The sequence below is a fragment of the Phocoena sinus genome, chromosome 18, assembly GCF_008692025.1.
Source record: "Phocoena sinus isolate mPhoSin1 chromosome 18, mPhoSin1.pri, whole genome shotgun sequence".
NCBI lineage: Eukaryota > Metazoa > Chordata > Mammalia > Artiodactyla > Phocoenidae > Phocoena > Phocoena sinus.
This window is the reverse complement of record NC_045780.1, coordinates 63861419-63882711: the sequence shown is the minus strand read 5'-3', so window position 1 is coordinate 63882711 and position 21293 is coordinate 63861419. Positions and strand designations below refer to the sequence as shown.

Sequence of the window (21293 nt, the reverse complement as noted above, 5' to 3'; positions counted from 1 at the left end):
TGATTAAGGACCATGATTTTGCAAGTTTTACTCAGTGAATCAGGTATAAACTTTAACATCTATAGAGTTTTTGAATGGTAATAAAATTTGTAGTAGAGACCAGTAAAGTGAAAATAAACTGATTGTCTTCCATTATTTATAAATGTAATGGTTCCTTTCCCCTTATGGTGCCAAGACCCTGTACATACCAACACAATTTACCAAGAAGAAGAAGAATACTACGTACAGGGAAGAACACATAAAAACAATAAGATGTCATAGAATCTACTAGAAATATACTGCCGAAGACTGATTGCATTTTTAAAATAATTCACACCATTTAAACAGCTTATTCTTGGACTGTGTTTTGGGTTCTAGATAAAACTTCTTTTCATTATTAATTATGAAGTCAGAAGAGGCAATAAATAATAGAACATTGTTCATAGTGCTTCTTCTGGATTTCTCCTGGATTTTAATGTACTACTTGAACCCCTTGACATTCAACATTAAAAAATGATAAAATACTAAGACTGGGAACCTAAGTTTTTGTCCCAAAGTAAGCCCTAATAATTAGCACAGAAGCAGTTCACTACTGTGAATCCTAGCCAAGAGGAGAGAGGGTAAACTATCCATCTAGGTTGGAAAACGGATCACAGTCGTTTGGAAGATCCAACAGAGAAAAAGTACAATTTTGAAGTCAACACTCAGGGAACAATAAAAGTACAAGTAATGGGATCACAGCCTGTTCTCATGTACAATCAATAATAAAACCAGGTGTATAAGAACTGAAAGTGTGTGAAAAAGAAATCTTCTCTTGCTAGGGGTTTTCAATTACAAACTGGACAGCTAAAGAGACTGATGAATAAGAAAGTTTTCATTTTTAACTTTATCCTGCAGGACTCTGCATTAGGAAGGACTGATGGCACTTATTTTAGAAATATTGGACCATGGCTCAGTAAGTGTGGGGATTTTCCAGTAGAAATTGTGAAATTATTTGGAATACTTATTTTGGCTTTAATTATGTAATTGTCTAGAACAAAAATCTTAAAGATGTTTTGAAGGGTGTGTAAAGAAAAGACTAGGAGTGTGATGTCTCACTGAACTTTAACTTTTTAAAATTAATTAATTTATTTTTGTCTGCATTGGGTCTTCGTTTCTGTGTGCGGGCTTTTCTCTAGTTGCAGCGAGCGGGGGCTTCTCTTCGTTGCGGTGAGTGGGCTTCTCGTTGTGTGGCTTCTCTTGTTGCAGAGCACGGGCTCTAGGCACGTGGGCTTCAGCAGTTGCAGCACGCGGGCTCAGTAGTTGTCGCTCACGGGCTCTAGAGCGCAGGCTCAGTAGTTGTGGCACATGGTCTTAGTTGCTCCGCGGCATGTGGGAATCTTCCCAGACCAGGGCTCGAACCCGTGTCCCCTGCATTGGCAGGAGGATTTTTTATTTTATTATTTTTTTTGTGGGGGGGGGGTACGCAGGCCTCTCACTGCTGTGGCCTCTCCCGTTGCGGAGCACAGGCTCCGGACGCACAGGCTCAGCGGCCATGGCTCACGGGCCCAGCCGCTCCGCGGCGTGTGGGATCTTCCCGGACCGGGACACGAACCCGCGTCCCCTGCATCGGCAGGCGGACTCTCAACCACTGCGCCACCAGGGGAGCCCGGCAGGATTCTTAGCCACTGCGCCGCCAGGGAAGCCCTCACTGTGTTTTCATTTGTTAAAGACCAAATCCTCTTTTACAAATGGACCAGTCCTCACTGCTCTTTGCTTAGCAGGTTAGGACATGGGTTTAGTTAAAACTGCAGTGCGGTTCAGCCCCATGTGTACCTTACCTGCAGTGTAGAAAGCACACATCTCCAAAAAGGATTGTGCGGATACTTAAAAACCTTAGAAAGGAACAAAAACCTAGATGACCTTCACGTGTTTTTCTGTTTGTAGAAGTCCATCGCAGTGCATAATGACAGGGCACAGAGAAGGAAAGCTTATTCCTCAAAGCAGATAGACCATCCCATACTTAGGACCACCGTATTCATAACATGACAATTTTTAAAAGTGATATTGCCCTAGTAGGCTTTTATACTTGACTACTTTGGAATATATTTTATTTGTTCCATTTTTCCATAAAACATTAATACCATCTAATATTTTTAATTATGAGAATCCACTTTCATTTACCAAACACATTTTTTTAAAATGTTTCTATATCTTGTAACCATTCTTCATGCCCACTTCTCATCATCCCCGCTCTGCAGATGAGATAACAGAAGCTCAGTAACTCAGAAAATTTTACCGGCTAACGTGTCGCAGAAGAATAACATCTCTTATTCATTCCCCACTCTACACACAGAAGTCAAATGCCAGTGTAGTTTGATGTATTAAAATCACCTGCATATTGATTTAACAAACAGTAGAGTAAACACAAACATCATGCCATTATGCAACTTTATCATACAATTAAATTTTAAATATCATTCTTCTAAGTTAGCCAAAGAGTCTTCCAATCTTCCTGAGATATCCCCGAAAAGTTATAGTCAGTGGAAACTTTTGCATAAAAGAAGCAAAAGATTTTCATAAGAGTATTTACTTTCCTCTACTCCAGAGAGCTTGAAAAATTCATTCTTGAACACTCCCAGCTGACTTCACTTATGACCACTTTTCAGCCTAACTTCCTCCCGACTGTTAGATGGCACCGTGCTCTCTAACAAGGTGTTACGCCAATTTTTCTAGGACACACCTGCCAATCAAGTGTGGGGTTTAATAGAGAACAGTGAAGATGCCATCTCTCCAGCAGGGCACCCATTATCTTTGGCAGTAAGACACATTAACACCAAATATATCTTGAATGCCAAAACTAAAATTATGAGTTGTGGAAGAAAATGCAGCATAGTAGCTGTAGGTGCTTGAATCTGCCCAATGGAGAGGTTCAGTTCTAGGAGGCCCATGGAGACTCATCAAGCACTCAGGTGACCTGCTGCTCGACAGTGTCTTTGGAATTTGAAGTGATTTATGAAAAGAGCAACAAACTAGCACTGTAAGAATAAACTGTCACCCCCCAAATTAGAGACCAGCCCAATCACAAGAGTGACAGCCAGAAGTGGTAGATAAATTCCAAAGCCACATTCAAAACCACTAAGGGGCATGCTAGACAAGGCATGGCCTAAAACTTTCCAATGAATTGCTAGTCAATTACTTGACCAGCTTTTCCCCACATAGATCTAATCAGTCAGATGTGCAGTCCTGAGTATATATCTTACTTCCTAGGTCATACATCCATGACCTTAATAATTGCCACTCTTGGAATTTCACTCCCAGTAAAGCATTTCGTCTAGTCTCTCCCACTCATTTCACCAAGGAGGAAAGAAATGAAGTAATTCAGACAACTAATTAGGGCCGAAGTAAGAATTCAATTCCAGCTGTGTCCTATGCTTGCTGTAGTGAGCTCTGGATTACATCAAGTTTCTCCTCTCTTTACTTTCCCCCCTATTTTATTCATATTATGTTTATGGTATGACATGTATTCATATTATATACATATATAGTAACATGCAAAAAATGTTCCTAGTAATAGTAACATATACTCTATGCCTAATCAATACATATATACTAATTATTTGTGCAATTTTTTTTCTCAATAATTAAACACTGAATTTTCATACCTCTATTAAAATGTATGCCCCTGTTGTCATTCCACCCATGACTGGCAAAATAAAATGCTCTAAAGCCTTTTTTAAAAGGCTGTATGTAGATGTCTCCAAGGGATGGGCTTGTATCAGTGAACACTTCCATTCTTATACCCACCCATACCTCTGGTTAGCACTTATTGGCCTCTACTATTCATCTGTCTGGTACCCACTCTGGAATGGGAGTTCTTTTAGGGCAAGGCTAGGTCTTATTCATTACTGTACCCATCGCACTGGCCAAAGAGTTAGGCTGAAAGAACGGATGAATACGTGCAGAGCTGGTACCTCCCATGGATTGCTAAAACAACCCTGGGCTAACCCTACTGACTGTCTTTTTCATGCCTGGTTTGTTTTCAAAGATTTCACATGAGAACGAAAACATGTGAATAAGACCTTTCTTTCAGTCGTTCATTCATGACAACAGCATTTTTTTACACGTGGGCATGAACTATTAAGGCCTCTCAGAGGAAATTATTTTAATTACAGAAATCAGAACAGCTTAATTGTAAATGTGCAGTGTGAGCACTTTACCAAAGAGATTAGTGGATTTTCCCTTTATTTCTTTCCTTTCTCTCTAGTAATTCTTATAACTCACAGTAAAAAATATTCCCAGGATTTCAGCATGCTGGCACATCTTTCGCTTCAACTTAACCATTTTTAAGGAAATCTGCAATGTTGATGCTTAAAGACTATGAAACCACACTTCTCTCCACCAATAATTCACTGAACTAAATTGTGATCATGGTGTCAGTACGCTTCTGGATAGGTGAGTTCTAGGACGTAAAGGAAAAATGTGAGCAAAATAATAGTTGCTCCAGTAAGTATGGAAACAGTATAGATATCTGTATCTACATATAGCTAGATGATACAGATATTCTGGCAATCTGGAATACAAATAAAGATTCATTGCTCTTCCACAGACCTCAAGGTACTACATCATTTAGGCGACAGCTAAGGGAATGCATGGCTTCTCAGCCTATATTCAGTCATTAATATTTCAGCTGTCTACAATGTCTTTCCACCTGGATGTCCCAACAAGCATAAAAAGGACCTATAGTTCTGTTGGGTAACCACATGCACTGAGTATTTAAGTTTATTTTTTTTTGGGGGGGGTGGCAGAATTCTAGAAGGACCTACATAGTACATCCTTTTCTAAAACAATCAGAAATTCAGGGCAGTATTTACAATAAAGTGGGAGATGTTGTGACATATGGATATTACCCCTTCCAACCATGATAAGACTTAAAGAAGGGAAAAGAGTAATATACCAGCAGTAATACCTTTACTCAGCATCTAGCATACCCAAATTGCAGTAGTGCTTGCTCTAAGGAGCACTAAAGATGGAAGGCATGTTCCCTTTTTTGATAAGTTACAATCTTCAGGTTGACAAGGCCCAAGGCACAGGAAAATGTCATGGAAACTTTGAAGCAACGTACGTAGAACTCTACACAGAACATGGCAAAAGCTTAGACTAGAGGTTCTGAAAAGAAGCGAGCAAAAGAAAAAAACAACGGATATGGATGAAAGGAGTTTCCTGGGGATACTAGAAGTGGCAATGAGTAGGTCTTGCCAAGTTTTGAATGAAATAAGGGAGATAATTTGATGGGAAGGGGAGAGGAAGGCATGACGAGTAAGGAAAATGGCAGAGAAACTGTCACCCAAACTTCCATGTGGGGCAAAGCTTGAATACATTTGCTCAGACAAATTGAGTTGGGACTAATGATACAGGGCAGCAAGTTGAATGAGAGGATCTGGCAGTCAAGTCTACACTTAGCAGAGAGCTTAGTAAACATTCCAGGTTATTGGAGACATTGACACTTACTGCTGGGATTTATGAACAGGATAGTGACTTAATCAAAATGGCACTTAGGATTCCCAAAAGAAGGGATGCAGCCTAAAGTCTGGGGAAGTTGCCTTGAGTGGGCAACTGGGAAACTGAGGCAATGGAAAGGGAGAAATACAAACAGGAAGCAACGCAGAAAGAAAATGACCTACAACGAGGCTACAGAGTTCTGCTCCAAATTATTAAGCTCAGTTTTAAATACTGAGTTTGTAGGATCGCTGAGTATCGAAAAAGAAATGCAACTATAGATGTTGGAATGAAGACCAGGAATTTGAGGCTGCAGAGAGACAGACGTCATCCAGGAACTTTCTCTCCACCGGAAATACTCTGACACACTTGTACCCTTTCGAGTAGATTTGTGACTCAGCAGTGAAAAGTCGAGAGAAAATGATATTGTGTAGCTAAAATTATGGGATGGTGACATTAAATTACCTGTCCCCTGAAACTGAGTCAAAGTTGTGCTCAGAAAACTGCTAACCTAATATTCTGGGCTCTCTTGAGGAAAATGAATTTAAATCTCACAATACATCAGTTTATATACCCTAAATTAATATAATGAATAGAATTATAAAGCAAGTCAAAGTCAGCTCTCTAGCACTACGGTATGATGAGCCTGGATCCAGAACACGGTAGCTGCCACAGAGCCAGTTGCCTGTGCCAGGTTGATCTGATTCTCTGTATCACAAACAGACCATTAACAAGTCACAGTTTGCAGCACGGCATGGTGAGGAAAGTATCAATTACATAATAGGAATTATTGAGTTGGATCCCTCTCTCGATAAGCTCTTCCCGGACAGTGACAGACCATTTGGGAGGATGAATGCCGACTTTGTCAACCCCTAGGGCACCACTTTGTGCACCCAAATAGTAATTGACTAAAATTGTAATTTCCCAGTTAATTAAAAAAAAAAAACAACTATGCCCTAAAATGGTTTTATGAGAAATCTACGAGAACCAATATTTCAGGGGCTTTCACCTGAAAAGTACCTTCTTTATCAAGCCCCCCCAAGAAAAGGGTGGAAGTCCCCTCAAATCTAAACACCAATTAGTAATGTGGTTTTGAGTCATTTAATCCAGTGATGGGCCACCTTTTTGAGCATTAGGGCCCCTTTTCAAGAATTAAATATCTCAGAGAGCTCCCCGTGATAACAGCTGGGCATTTATTTCTTTTGTTTACTGCTGATGTTGACATCCATAGATGCTTGCCACCTCCTGCATTAATTCGTCTCCTCCACCTCCCCAGGGCAGACTGAAAAGCGCAGATTAATTCAGGCACGATGAGTAACAATCTTCTGGCACTCATTACACTTAGGGGCCGCGGCAGTACCACATACAGAGCCAGCCTTTGAGGGACTGCGAACAAATCTCTCAATAAAATGTCTTTGTTATTTATGTCAGAGTTCCAGTCAGGGCCCAAAATGCATTATGGAAAGACAGAATCTTTCTCTATTTTCCTCATAACCAGAGGAGCTCTATGAATAATCAACCACAAGGGTTTAGACTTCCTGGTGTGAATTCCTAACATTCTTTGCTTTAAATAGGAGGATGATGCATTAAACCTATACATCTGAGCCGTCCCGTACATCAGCCACTAGCCTGGCATTTGAAATATGACTAGTCTCAAACTGACATCTGCTATAAGTATAAAATGCATGCCAAAATTTGGACTAAACACAAAAAATTAAAATATCTCATTATTAAGTTTTGTATTGATTATAAACTTACATGAAAATATTTTGGATATACTGGGTTAAAATTTTATTGTTAAAATTGGTTTCATCTGTTTCTTTTTATGTTAATGTGCTTACAGAAGATTCTGAATTTGATTTTCATCCTACTCCTACTGGACAGCACTGCCATAGACCAAGGAGTTTTATACTGGGTTGCTGTGTTCAAAAAAAAGCCTCAACACTGGGAGAAGCAGTGTGGATTTACAGCATAGGTATCTTGTCATTCAATCCCAAGTTCCTTACCTAATAAATGCAATGCAATAACCATGCCTATCTCACGGGCTTAATGCAAGGATTAAATACCAGTGTGTGAAAAGTACTTACTACATGGCTGGCAAGCACTCAATAACTGTTAGATTCCATTTACATTAGACGGGAAGTGAATTTGATAATGGTGATGATGTTATGATGACACTGATCAGAAAAATTCTAGGTCTGTGCTTGCTAAGATCCATTTCAGCAGGAGTAAACTTCTAGCTGTGTATATGATAAGAACGTTCTTGAAGACGTTAAAGGAGAGGATTCTTTTCTGATTCCCAACATCAGGAATAGCAGGGTTTTTTTTAGTGGCTGGTTTGCTTTTATTTGATTAAAGTTTAGCTCATAGTGATAGCTAATAGACAGCTTAGAAGAAGGTTTGCAAATTCAAATGCTACAGAGTCAATAACCATGGGTGAAGTTAATTGACTGTATTTTTGAATCACAGTTACTAGTTGCATATTAAATAGTTAGAATATTGTATACTTCCAAAAAAATAAAATAAGCTTCCTACTATTTTTTCCTGAAACAAGACCCTATTCATCTTTCACTTATTTTGCTTTTAGTAAAGACATAGGTACAGGACTTCCCTGGTGGTGCAGTGGTTGAGAATCCACCTGCCAATGCAGGGGACACGGGTCCGAGCCCTGGTCCAGGAAGATCCCACATGCTGTGGAGCAACTAAGCCCGTGCACCAAAACTACTAAGCTTGTGCTCTAGAGCCTGCGAGCCACAACTACTGAGCCCACGCACCACAACTACTGAAGCCCACGCGCCTAGAGCCCGTGTTCCGCAATAAGAGAAGCCACCACAATAAGAAGCCTGTGCACCGCAACCAAGAGTAGCGCCTGCTCGCCACAACTAGAGAAAGCCCTCACGCAACAGTGAAGACACAACACAGCCAAAAATAAATCTATAAAAACAAGACAAAACAAAACAAAAAAAACGAAAAAAACCACATAGGTACAGAGAAACATTTCTCTGTTGTGATAAAAAGAGCCAAACACTGTGATAGATGGCAGCCCACGCTGACTTCAGAATCAGGCCAACCTAACCACAGGAGTGATCAGACCCAAGTCAGACCACAGCACGGATTCTCCCGCTACAACAAATTCCGTGTAAATATTCTTTAGCACCAGCCGATTTTGCCATGCAGAATACAGGCCCAGGTTGGTCATATCTTCAGAAATTGCAGCAATCCACAATTTATGTCAATCCTCCCCATTTTAAAACATTCAAACTCTTAAAGAAGTTGTGCCGAGAATTTCCTGGCGGTCCAGGGGTTAGGACTCCGTGCTTTCACTGCCTAGGGCCCTGGTTCAATCCCTCATTGGGGAACTAAGAGCCCATAAACCGCATGGCATGGCAAAAAAAAAAAAAGGTGTGCCCAGATGAACATGTCTGTAAGCCAGTTTGCAGTCTGCCTTTGATGGTGACTTTTGGCCCAATGGGAAGTATTAGTCAGGGAGTTCCAATAAACGTTTTTCTATCAGCCTCATTCCTACCTCTACTTTATGTCTACACCTTTGTTCCCTCAAAAAAATTGCTTCTAATTCTTGTAACTGTCTGGAGTATGTATAAATCAACCAAGAAATTTCAATAGTGAAATACATGATAAGGGAGTCACAAAACTCCCAAGTAGGCTGGCACTGAGTGCAGAGTGAGTTAAACACCCACGTGTGCACACATGTAAACTACAGTTGTTTCCTTCTCTTAGAAAGAATGTCCAGGGAATGACTACTGTGAAAGATGCCCAGATATACTGGCAGCAAGCGAATCCTTTAGATTGTAAAATAAATCTTTAAAAGTAAGATTTTTTTAATAGAAATGCTATTGAGGTGAAAAAAGTAGGACCCAGTATTAAGTATCCCCCATGATTTAGCAATACATAAAAGTATTTTAGAGCTACAAAAACACTAGAAATGCAAACTTTTGACACTGGTTAGTGGGAATTTAGGATTACTTTGCTTTCCTCTTTGTATTCTTCTGCACTCTCCACATTTTCTTTTTTTTTTTTCTTTCTTTTTGGATGAGCACATATTGATTTTATAGTCAGAAAAAAACATGTGAAAATACTATTTTTCTGACCACCAACAAAAAGTAAATATACAGGTGATTTAAGCTAGGTGACAGTTTTATTTGAACCCTCTTGGTAATTTGAAGGGACAAAAATGCTCACTTGGCTTGTGTGATTTTACAAGATTATCTCATTTCCCCAATTCCCTTTTTCTCATAATCACAAAACAAGTGGTGAACTATAAATTGATCAGGAGGGAGACCCTGGATAGCTGAGAGTCAAAGGCTTTATAATTTATTAAACAATTGGTATATCAGACTTTCTACGGAAAACCCTATCACTTTCACACTTTAAAAAAAAAGAAAAGAAATAAGAGAGACTTTCAATCTGTATTCTATCTGCTATCCCAGCCAAAATGCCAGGGTACTTTTTTCTCTCCACTCCAAAATAGATATTTCTCATTCTTTATGGAAATACTGACATAAATATTTTATACAGTTATCTTCTGCCTACAAATGCTGCAGGATACCATAAGGTTCATCTTTTCAATAAAACACTTTATTGCAAGCACAGTTGGATTCTCTTTGGCCCAGCCTTCAACTTGAGCAACAGAACCCTAAGAGGAAAGGAATTCCGCAGAGCGCTTGGTTTCTACTAATTTTTAAAGCAGTATCGAATCCTATATTTCTGACTAAATGTAGCCCACTTTCATTGAAAAACAGTAAAATAAATGTTGCCTTGCATCTAGAAGTATTTTTAGCGAGAGGATGTGTTTTTAGAAAGCTGAGAGCAAACGAGGAACGTTTTAACACCCATTATTTATAAACGGACAATTTTCTTTAGGGAGAAACTCGTATTTATACCTACTATGAGAATGATACGCAGAATAATGTTTCCGTAATGACTGTATTTATGAAAGTTTAAAATGTTGAATGGATGACCTTCTTTGATTGCCGAAATCCTCTACAAGATGAACACAGAATAGTTTGCCTTCCTGACTTAAGACATAATGAACTGAAGAGGATTACATTTCCATATAAAATCTCGCTATCTGCTGAGTATTAAATATGACAGTGGCACTTCTGACAGGCAGCATATTCCTGCAAGGATGAAAATGAATTTTTAAAAATCTGTTTATGCCAGCCACTTAAGTGTCAGCTGATGTTAACTTGGGGCATCTACAGTTTTACTCACCTCTAAAGGTCAAAGCCACCATTATCCAATTACTGACACTCTAAACTGTCCATTTTCACTCTTGGTTATCCAATTTAGGTACAGGAAAATGTAGATTTTCGATATTGTCTGGGATGATGACTATTTTCTAGGTGTCTGGGATTGACCCATTGTGTCTGCACTGACTATCACTCATCAAGACAGAGAGGTATAGGGCTTCCCTGGTGGCGCAGTGGTTGAGAGTCCGCCTGCCGATGCAGGGGACGTGGGTTCGTGCCCCAGTCCGGGAAGATCCCACATGCCGCAGAGCGGCTGGGCCCGTGAGCCACGGCCGCCGAGCCTGCGCGTCCAGAGCCTGTGCTCCGCAGCGGGAGAGGCCACAACGGTGAGAGGCCCGCGTACCGCAGAAAAAAAAGATGGAGAGGTATAAGGCATACGCATGAAGGGGAATAACCCTTGCTTGTCATCATAAAGATAACAGTGGAGAAAATCTATGGTATGTAATAACATACCCCCAGTCTTTCTTACAGTCAAATATCTGTATGACCTAATACCTCAATTAAAAAAAAATACCAACATGTCATACTCTCTACATAAGTACTGCTCCTCTCTGTCAGCACTATTAATGCAATATATCTGTCAGGCTTTATTAAAATTATTTTTGATGTGTATCTTGGCTCATAAACCTCCTCGGTGCCTGATATTGCCTCAGGGAATGTCCTTGTAACACTGAATCTCTGAAGATGGGACAATAAAAGAAAAATCCTCCAAACTTTCAAGTTCAGCTATGATATCACACAGCCTGCAACGTCTCCTGTCAGCACTCTGAACGCGCTTTTGCACGTGAAAGTAATTACAGCAAGACTATTGTTTAAACCTTGTTTCACAGAACCTTCTGGTAGAAAAAGCATACATGCATTCAGAGATAATTATCCAAGAACAGAGTCAGCACTGACATTGGGATAAACTGTTAGGTCCGTTTTTCTTTATGAAGCCATTTTAGAAGCAGCATCCTTTGAGTTACAGCACTAGAGTTTTTTTTTTTTTTTTTTTTTTTTTTTTTTTTTTTTGCGGCTCCGGACGCGCAGGCTCAGCGGCCATGGCTCACGGGCCCAGCCGCTCCGCGGCATGTGGGATCTTCCTGGACCGGGGCACGAACCCGTGTCCCCTGCATCAGCAGGCGGACTCTCAACCACTGCGCCACCAGGGAAGCCCAGCACTAGAGTTTTAAACTTGGTCCTTTTTTATTTGTGTTGTACCTTAATTGGCACATTTCACCCGTGGATGTTCCCTATTAGTAACAAAGACGTCTGCTTATCACCCACGTCTTCCATGGCCCCAGAGGAATTGTTGTACTTGCAGGGCACAGGCAAACAGCAGACATGCCAATCAAAGTGGATTTATGAGAGCCCATCATGGTTGGCAATGTAGAGAAAGCACCCCAGGGGAAGAAAGTTAGGGCAGGGAGGCGCAAAGAGGGGTAAAGGGAGGCTGAATACGGAAGGAAAAAGCTCAAACACACCAACAGAATCAATCAATATATGTTCACTGTTTTCCTATCCTTAGCACTGTTCTGGAATAGTACATTTCAAACTATCTGTTTGAGGCTCAAAGGATCTGGACAGGCTTTGGCTGGCTGTTTGATTTTTCCCAGGATGTCACGACCTGATATCTAATCCTCAAGAGCATAACTAAGACGCACCTCACGCCAAGGAGACACACCGTGCAAGTTCAGCAACATTTAAGAAGAGTCAACTGGTGGGGTCTTGGATGTTGGGGCAATGTGAAATTGCTATCAAGATTTTAAAAATGCCTTTAATTTTTGTACTTGTTACAGAACCATAACAGTCTGCTCATGGATGGGCTCCAGTCCATGGACCATGCTTTGTTCAGCCTGTTCTAGAAAGTACAGGGGCAGAAGAGTTAACTTCTCAACCAATTAAAACCACTCTAGTCAAACTGCACTTGCTAAAGTTAGTAGCATCCTTATGGCCAAATCAAAGGTCTATTTTCTCTGCCCCTCCCATTTGACTATCTATGACATTTGATGCTGTTGATTACCCTATTTCTTGACTGTCCCTCTCCCTCTACTTTCAGGACAATATGCTTTGGGTCATTTGTCTTCCTTTACTGTATCCTCTTTTTTTTCTTTTTTTGGGTACATGGGTCTCTCACTGCTGCGGCCTCTCCCGTTGCGGAGCACAGGCTCCGGACGCGCAGGCTCAGCGGCCATGGCTCAGGGGCCCAGCCGCTCCGCGGCATGTGGGATCTTCCCGGACCGGGGCACGAACCCGTGTCCCCTGCATCGGCAGGCGGACTCTCAACCACTGCACCACCAGGCAAGCCCTACTGTATCCTCTTTAAATATTTATACTCCCTGATGTTTCATCTGATCCCGTTCTCTATTTTCTCCAGCTAAATTCTTTGCCAACAAACATTTCTGTGTTGGTGCTCCTCAAACCAGTCAGCAGGCAGACAACTGTTACTAAATGGGAACAAACAGCATGCCAGGAAATGTGCTTGGTGCTGGGGGAACAATCTGAGAAGACACACCATATTTATACTCTGCCTGTTTGTTCTTTTGTTTCTCCAGATGCACGCTCCACTCCACTCCACCTGCTTGGACTCAGGTCTCATCACCGCTCACCTGGGCAATGACAATAGTTTCCACCCCTGCACCCACCATCAGTTTCCCCCACTCCAGTTTATCATCTCCATGAACGATCTTTCACAAGTAAAAATCTGACCACATGTTTGCCTTTTGAAAAATCTTAGCTATCACCTCTTGGCCTATGCAGTGTCCTTCAAATTCCTTAGCTTGAAATATAAAGCTCAAATAATACGATCCAGATCTACCTCCTGGCCTCATCTCCACAAAAACAGGACCTTCCGTGGCTCATGCCTTTGAACCTGCTGGGTCCCTGGCAAGATCTTTTCTTCTTCTGTAAGACCCTATTCATTCTGTAAGTCCAAGTCTGACTATAACCTACTCTAAGGTGCCTTTTCCAATTTCCCAAGGCAAAGGGAAGCAGGCATTTCTCTTGATTCACATAGCATTTTACCCACACCTCTATCTTCATCCTGATCCTTTGTGCCACAAAGAAACTTTTACACCTCTATCTCTTTTGGATAGGCTGTGATTTCCTCAAGGACAATGCCGTTCATTGTTATTTCCTGTTTCTTACAGAACAATGCCCAGCGAATAGCAGGTACTCAGCACATTTGCCTCTCAAACGTAGTGGAATGCTTTTAAGCAAAGAAAGACAGGCATCATATGGTATTACTTATATGTAGAATCTAAAAAAAATGATAAAAATGAACTTATTTACAAAACAGAAATAGACTCACAGACATAGAAAACAAACTTACGGTTACCAAAGGGGATAGTGGGGGGGGTGATAAATTAGGAGTTTGGCATTAACATATGCACGCTCCTATATATAAAATAGGTAAACAACAAAGACCTACTGTATAGTACAGGGAACTTTACTTAATATCGTAATAACCTATAATGGAAAAGAATCTGAAAAAGAATATATATGTATGTATGTATAACTAAATCACTTTGCTGTACACTTGAAACTAACACAACATTGCAAATTGACTATACTTCAATAAAAAAAAAGAAAGGTTACTTTTGAATTATGCAGGCAAAATAGACAAGCACAAAATCATTAGTGAAATAGGCAGTTTTTATTCAAGGGTTCCTTTAGGTTTTCCAGTCTTATCTCTACCTGTTCACTGTCTTGTACTTCATGCCTCAGGAATACCACACGCTTGCAGCTCCCTGCACACACCTGTGGTTTCACGCTGTGCTTCTGCTGAGTTGTTGCCTCTGTCTGAAGCACCCTCCCCTATGCCAGGTGCCCTCGTCATCTGTCCCAATGCCCAGGCATCCTTCAACACATCATTCAGCATCTATATCCCTGAAAGTTTCCCTGCGCTCCGAGGTTAAGCTAGGTGCCTCTCCTCTCTGTTCCCAAAACATCTATTGCAGAATGCTCACATTAGATACTGACATTATTTGTTTCTGTCTCTCTCCCAATCAGTACTTGCAAGTACTTTAATTTGCTTAGTCTTTGTATCTTAAGAACTTATCAACAGTACTTGACGTATAAAACACACGGAACTAATGCTTATTGACGAGGCATGAGCTAAATTGCCACAATGGCTCCACTTTTACAAGAATCCACATTTGGATCAAATGACTGTTGAGCTATTATAACCACCCATCTTGGACTGTAGGGGAGAAAAAGATTACACCTGTTAGGTATGTTCATAACTGTGGTTCCCAAACTTGTTCCAGCTATGTTACATTGACATACCCCTTACCTTCTCCTTTCATTATGAATAAAACTTCAAACCTAGGTTCAATGGGGAGAATTCCAAAAGATGGTATAATTTTAAATAAAATAGCCTAACAGGCATAGGTTATTAGAAACAGACACAAGCTACAAAAAGACTAAAAAGAAAGGATACACAAATAGCTTTTAAGGCACTGGAAATAAATGGCTTCATTCTCCTCAATTTTCACTCTCTTAACTATTTTCCAAAATTACACACCAAAGCTAGGCATTCCGCAAGAGAACTTAAAATTAGTAAGAAAGATTTCATTCATTGTTTTAATCAAAGTAACCAAATTGTTTTCATCAGAATGGGACCTCAGCTCTTAGTTCTCTGGAGTCCTCTGTAGAACACCATATGCTACTCTTCAGGGTAGAGGCTCTTTTCTTCCGCTGAAACCTGGACTTCCTCACACTCTTGTGATTTCCAGGGCTTATCACTGCACCTGGACCATGGTAAAATTCATACGTTTCCAATGAATTATATTAATAAGCTATTTTTGTTGTTTTGGCCTCTTGTACTAATGTTATTTTGTTACTATTTTTTATCATGATATTATTTATTGATTAATGGCAAAGTGCTTTCTAAGTATAATATAATGCCCACACCATCATCATAAAACAGCAAGCATATTTTATTTATGCTGACTTAAAAGTTGTAAACGTATTATTGATCATTTCAAAAGGTTTACCTATTCTTCCTAACATTGTATGTTATTGAACTAACCTACACTGGATAATCATCAATTACAGAAGAGAATACACTGACCACAAAAGAAATAAAAAAGCTTTCATTCACCTAAGGCCTCTTCATGGTCTTTTTCATTTCTGGATGACTCTAAAAAAATTAACTCCAATCAAAAGATCACCACAAAAAAAAAAAAAAGATCACCACAGAAGGAGCAAAACAAATCATTCAGGTGACAGGTACAACAGGTGGTCTTTGTTTATATCTTAAATTCTATCTCAGAAGCAAACAGCTAAATAGAATACCATAGAAGTTTACCATATAGTTTCCGTTGTAAACTATATCTATGGCAAATTCTTCAGAATGGTTTTCCATTTTGATCAGGGAATGTTCTGAATGGATGTATTTCATAGGCTTCATTTCATCAAATTTGATGATAAAGTTTTTCAGCCTCATAATCTATCAACTACATTTACTGAAAATTGACTCTCTGCTTATTGCTTTCTAGGCACACACTGTTAATTCAAGACTGTTTACTCAGCTGGATGGACCAGTTAAGAGGCTCTCCATGCAAAGATACTATTATGGGTAGCAGACATAGGCAGGTGACTGTTGATACAAATATTCTGGTCTTACGAAAGCCAGACATTCTTTTCAAAGTCACGACCCACAAGGCAGAAATAATTTAGATAAGAAAATAGACAGAAAATAGTTAGACAGATAGATAGATACATAGATAGAGATAAATGACAGTATTTGGTAATAGTTCAAGTCCTATGGATTCCAATTCCATTACCTACCTAATTTGTCTGGAATGAATCCATGACATGATTTTCATAGTTGAACTGGTTGCTACTGACACAATTTACAGATTTTCCTCATAGAAGTCACTTTTATTAAAGCAAAACGATATGAAAGTCATGACTTCTTTGTTTAAATGGAAGCAAGATGGACCAGTGAAGACACTTAAGTCACTTGCCTTCATGATGAAAAATGGAGGCTCAGTCTAAGCAGACAACTGTTACTATCTCTACTCAGCCTTCTTTCTGTTCATCACAGTGCTAGGCAAGCCTCAGAGGGACTGCTGGCCCCCAAGTTCCCATTCACGAATGGGTATATATAGGTGGGTAAAGGCGGTGCTTTAAAAAAGGGACCATGCTAAAGAAGATAGCCTGGATCCTTTCTCTCAAGACCACTATATTATCAAAATGTGCTTTTATGTTCATTTTAGAGCTTTGTCTCCCATGCCTACTTGGTATCATTTAGTACAGGATGGAACATGGAAAGTAAATGGTCAAATCCACAAACAGCAGTAAGTCTGAGAAGTCACTGAGGCTAGCTCAGGGACTTGATCATATCTACAGAGATGGAAAGAATCATAGATGAACAATGGTGAAGTCTCTCCCATTTTAATCTCTTTCATTAAAAAAAATTTAAACCTGCACACATACACACACAGCACAGAGCTTAAGAAACAGTATGTTATTGATAACTGTGGAAACCTCTGAATATCTCTCCTTTATAATACCTCCAAACCTAATCCTTAGAGGTAATTACCATCTGATGTTTGTGTTTAACATTTTAAAGTTTTCTTCAGAGTTTTACCACATATATTGTATTTTAATTCCTAAATGATGTATTGCTTAGTTTTATATTTTTAAACTTTATATCAATGGTATATATTCTTTGGTGATTTTATTTTTTTACCTCAAAATGAGATTTCTGCCATTGATTCATCCATACATGTGGCTAGAATTCACTTATTTTCAATGCTCCATAGGATTTCATGGTGTGAAGAGATCACCATTTATGCAGATGGGATATTTGTGATATTTCTACTTTTTATGTTATTGTAAAAAGGCTACTATGAATCCTACACATATATTTGTACACATGTGAAGCAGTATGTCCAGGGGTACAGTTGCAATTTTAAGATATGCAGGTATTCAATAGCACAGGTATTTTCAAATCGTTATTTAAAATTAACTTGCTCCAACCAAAGCCTGGAAAAAGACAATGTTCGTATCTGAGATGGCAAGAGTAAGTTTGAAAAATAGTTATGTTGACGTTGACAAATTAGTCCTCCATTTTTCTGGTAAGGAAATTCCCCAAACGTCGTGTCAAAACATTTGTGTCAAACTGCTGTGTTTTGCCAAAGAGCTAAATTTTCCCGTCAAAACAGTTAATTAGAAGCTATTAATGATGCCTTCCTAGATTTAAGAAGCCACTGTAAGAGAAGAGAGAAACCGAAGGAAAAAAATATCCCCCAAGCCAAGGTGCAGGAGATAAGGAAGTTTGTGGATCGCTTTTTGGGAATTTTGCCTTGAATTCCTTAACTCTTCTGCAGTCATTTCACAAACTCTAACTCACTCAGTTAACAGACAACAGGGAAACTTCTGATATATGAAGGGCTAAACGTCCAACACAATTCTTGCTTCTCCTCTTAATATAGTTAGTCTTGTAATATTTTATTCTTATCACAGAGAATGGTTTGGGTGCCATAAGTCATCGTCATAAGCACCCAACTGGTACTAGCAGATCTGTATCTGATTTAGTTAGCTACAGACCATCTGGTAATCATTAGGTGAGAAAGTTCACTGATAAAATACTTAAATCCCTGAGTCATAAATTATTTGAGAAAAATTGCTTAGCTTCTTTTAAACCAAGGCTATATATCCACATCCAACTCTCTCTCTCTCTCTCCATCCATCCATCCATCCATCCACCCACCCATCCATCCATCCATCCATCCATCCATCCATCCATCCATCCACCCATCCATCCACCCATCCATCCGCCCACTAGAAGGCAGTGACCAGATGTCAGCATGGGATTTATGATTTGAGTAGATTAGGGCTAATGAAACTCAGGTCAGAAAAGCTAATATCTGCATAGAACAGTAAACATTCATAGTTACACGACCACAAACTACCCTGCAAACCCACAGCAGCTGTTCTGCAAATGAATGTTGGTCATGAAGAAATCAAGGGAAGAAAGATCTCAGGGTTGCTGAGTATACCTCTCCTCACATCTGGTAAAAAAACTAAAGGTCATACTCTACTGATGGTTGGTCCATGATATCAACCTTTACAATGAAGGTGGACACGTTAGATTTTGGTACACAAAGACCTCAGAATAAGACAGTCGGGGAATGACAAAGGGGAGGTGCCATTTCTGGGCTGTTGTTTATGCCATCCTCTGAGATACAGGAGAGACAGTCAGTCAGTCAGCAGCAACCTCTCCTCTGGCTTTTTAGATGCTTTGATAGAAAATATTCTCTTACCTCACTGAGACCTCCCCAGACTAAAATATATGCACCTACTCATGAAGAACACTCAGGCACACTCTACATAAACAATCAGGAATATTGCATATATTAATCCATGCCTTGAATTTCTTACCTCACGTTTCTCATTCTTCAATAAAAGCAAATACTTCAATTTGAAGTTACTGTGACTAAACTTTTTTTTAAACAAAATCTATCTCTCAAGAATATATGGAATATATATTTATTTCTTATATCTATCTATATTTCACAGACTTCCCCAGATAATCATATTTCCTCTTATTACTCCACCTGGCCAACTCCTTATTAATCCACTTTTGGGCTTCTTTTTCCTTTGGTATCTAGAATATTGTTGATTTTCAATAAAAAAAGTGTTTTTAACATCAAAGTTATAGGCCCTTTATATTATTAAATCCCTTGTGTTTATCCTCATCAAAGTGTTCTTCCAAATAATCTTTCCATATGCTCAAGTAAACTTTTTAAGAATTGATAATTAAAAAAATGGATTGCTATGAATTTTACAAACAGAGCCACAGAGAAACATTTTTAAGGGTATATACATCTTGATACCAAGATGTAAATACTGAGGAGATTAAAGTAGGGAAAAAAGAAACATGCCAGGATGGTACTAATAGTTATAAAAAATATATGGCACTTTGGCACGACCCTGCAGTAAGAAAGTAATATTTAGCAATAATCTTTGTACAAACATGACCTTCTTGGGGTGACATAATACCAGACTTCGGTTATCTATTGTTTTAACTTTACCTCTTAAAGTAATCATCTTTCAGTTTACTTGTTGGACTGCCCTCATAAATGGGCAAGCTCATCTCATAAGAGCAGTTGAATGTCAAGGAAGAATTTAAATGAAGGCATATATCCTCTACACAGGAAACACTCAATGTTTTAAAAACAGCAGTGGAAAAAAAAACCCCTTGCAGTAAAGGTTTAGAGACATCCTCAAGGAAGGGCACAGACATGTGTTAGTGATTTATCTTTCTCATAAGCCCAACGCAATACACGGCATTGAATTGCAAAGATAATGGATAACAAAAAGAATTCTCCGCCAGATTCTACACTTTGCATTAATTAGTCGTCCCTAGTCCAGTTCTACAGGTGTCAGCTCTTCTTTTACTAGTAAGGGATTCGGCCACTTTGACAAGGGTGATGAAGAAGAAGAAATGCCAGGTGCTGGTGTTCGGAGCAACAACTTGCCTCCACTTGCCAGCACCATAAGACTGTCTCCTTGGGACTTCCTAGAGGATTATAACCTCCGGATGGACTGCTTCATGAGTATTTATCATCCTTAAAACTGATCAGAAATGCCAGGTGGTCATGGTTACAAGACACCTGTTTTCGAGCATTTTTTGATAAAAGCTTCTCTACTGAATTGCTGATAAATATTGACATTATGTTTCAAACCACACGCAATGGCTTGAAATCCTGGCTTCTCTCACACAAAGAATTAAGCTTTAACATTTAACTGATTTCTCTAAGATCAAGAACCACTGTAAGTGAGAACTTTTACCTTGCATTTCTTTTTTAAACGTTGGTTTTAAAAACAAACAAACAAACAAAAAATGAGAAAGGCCAATTAGAAAGACAGTAGATTTTCAATTACCTTGGAAACTCGATTTGCAACTTCTCTGCCCACGGTCAGCCCCTGGACAAAGGTCCGAGCAGCAATGAAGGCGCGAGTGACCTGAATTTTCAGCTTCCGGGGAACATCTCCGAATGGCTTCAGCTGGTCTGTGTATTTGCTCACGCACTCCAGGTAGTCCTCGCTGAAGTGATACTGTGGGTTGATCAGCTGAAACATTCGTTCCAGGAGCCGAGCCCAGAAGTCATTGAGCATCTCCTCCAGATTCACATTGCCCCCAGTGTAGTATCTTTTTAGCTCTGTGAAGAGGTCCTGGAACACTTCCGAATTCTGCATGTACAGCATGCCATAGGTCCGTACAAACATATCATTTAGTGACTTCTCTGCATTTTCCAGAAGCTCTCGGAAAAATTCTGCAGATAAAACAAGTAAGCAGTCATAAATTAGCAAGATCTAGGAAGTCCAAGACATCTACTTACCTTAAAAACAACTGCTTCTAATGGTTATTTTCACAGAAAAAAAATGTGTCCTGTGATTAAGGTATCAATGAACTGATAGTATTTTAAATGAGATTTGACCTACATCTATGATCTTCTCTGAGTCAAAGAAAACAGAAGATCATGGGATTCTGTCTGAAAGAACATCCGTTAACATTAGGAATTTACCATTTAATACTCCTCCAAAAAGGTTCAATTATATTTCCATTTA

The 21293-nt window shown here is 39.5% G+C and overlaps 1 protein-coding gene across 1 annotated transcript in view; it reads right to left on the bottom strand.

Annotated features, from left to right (window-relative positions):
• GPC6 (glypican 6) overlaps positions 1-21293 on the bottom strand; it is a 1093791-nt gene that overhangs the window by 530306 nt on the left and 542192 nt on the right. Inside the window, exon 3 of the mRNA XM_032611614.1 lies at positions 20607-20998. Coding sequence (XP_032467505.1) covers positions 20607-20998 — 392 coding nt within the window. The remainder of the gene's footprint in view (positions 1-20606; positions 20999-21293) is intronic.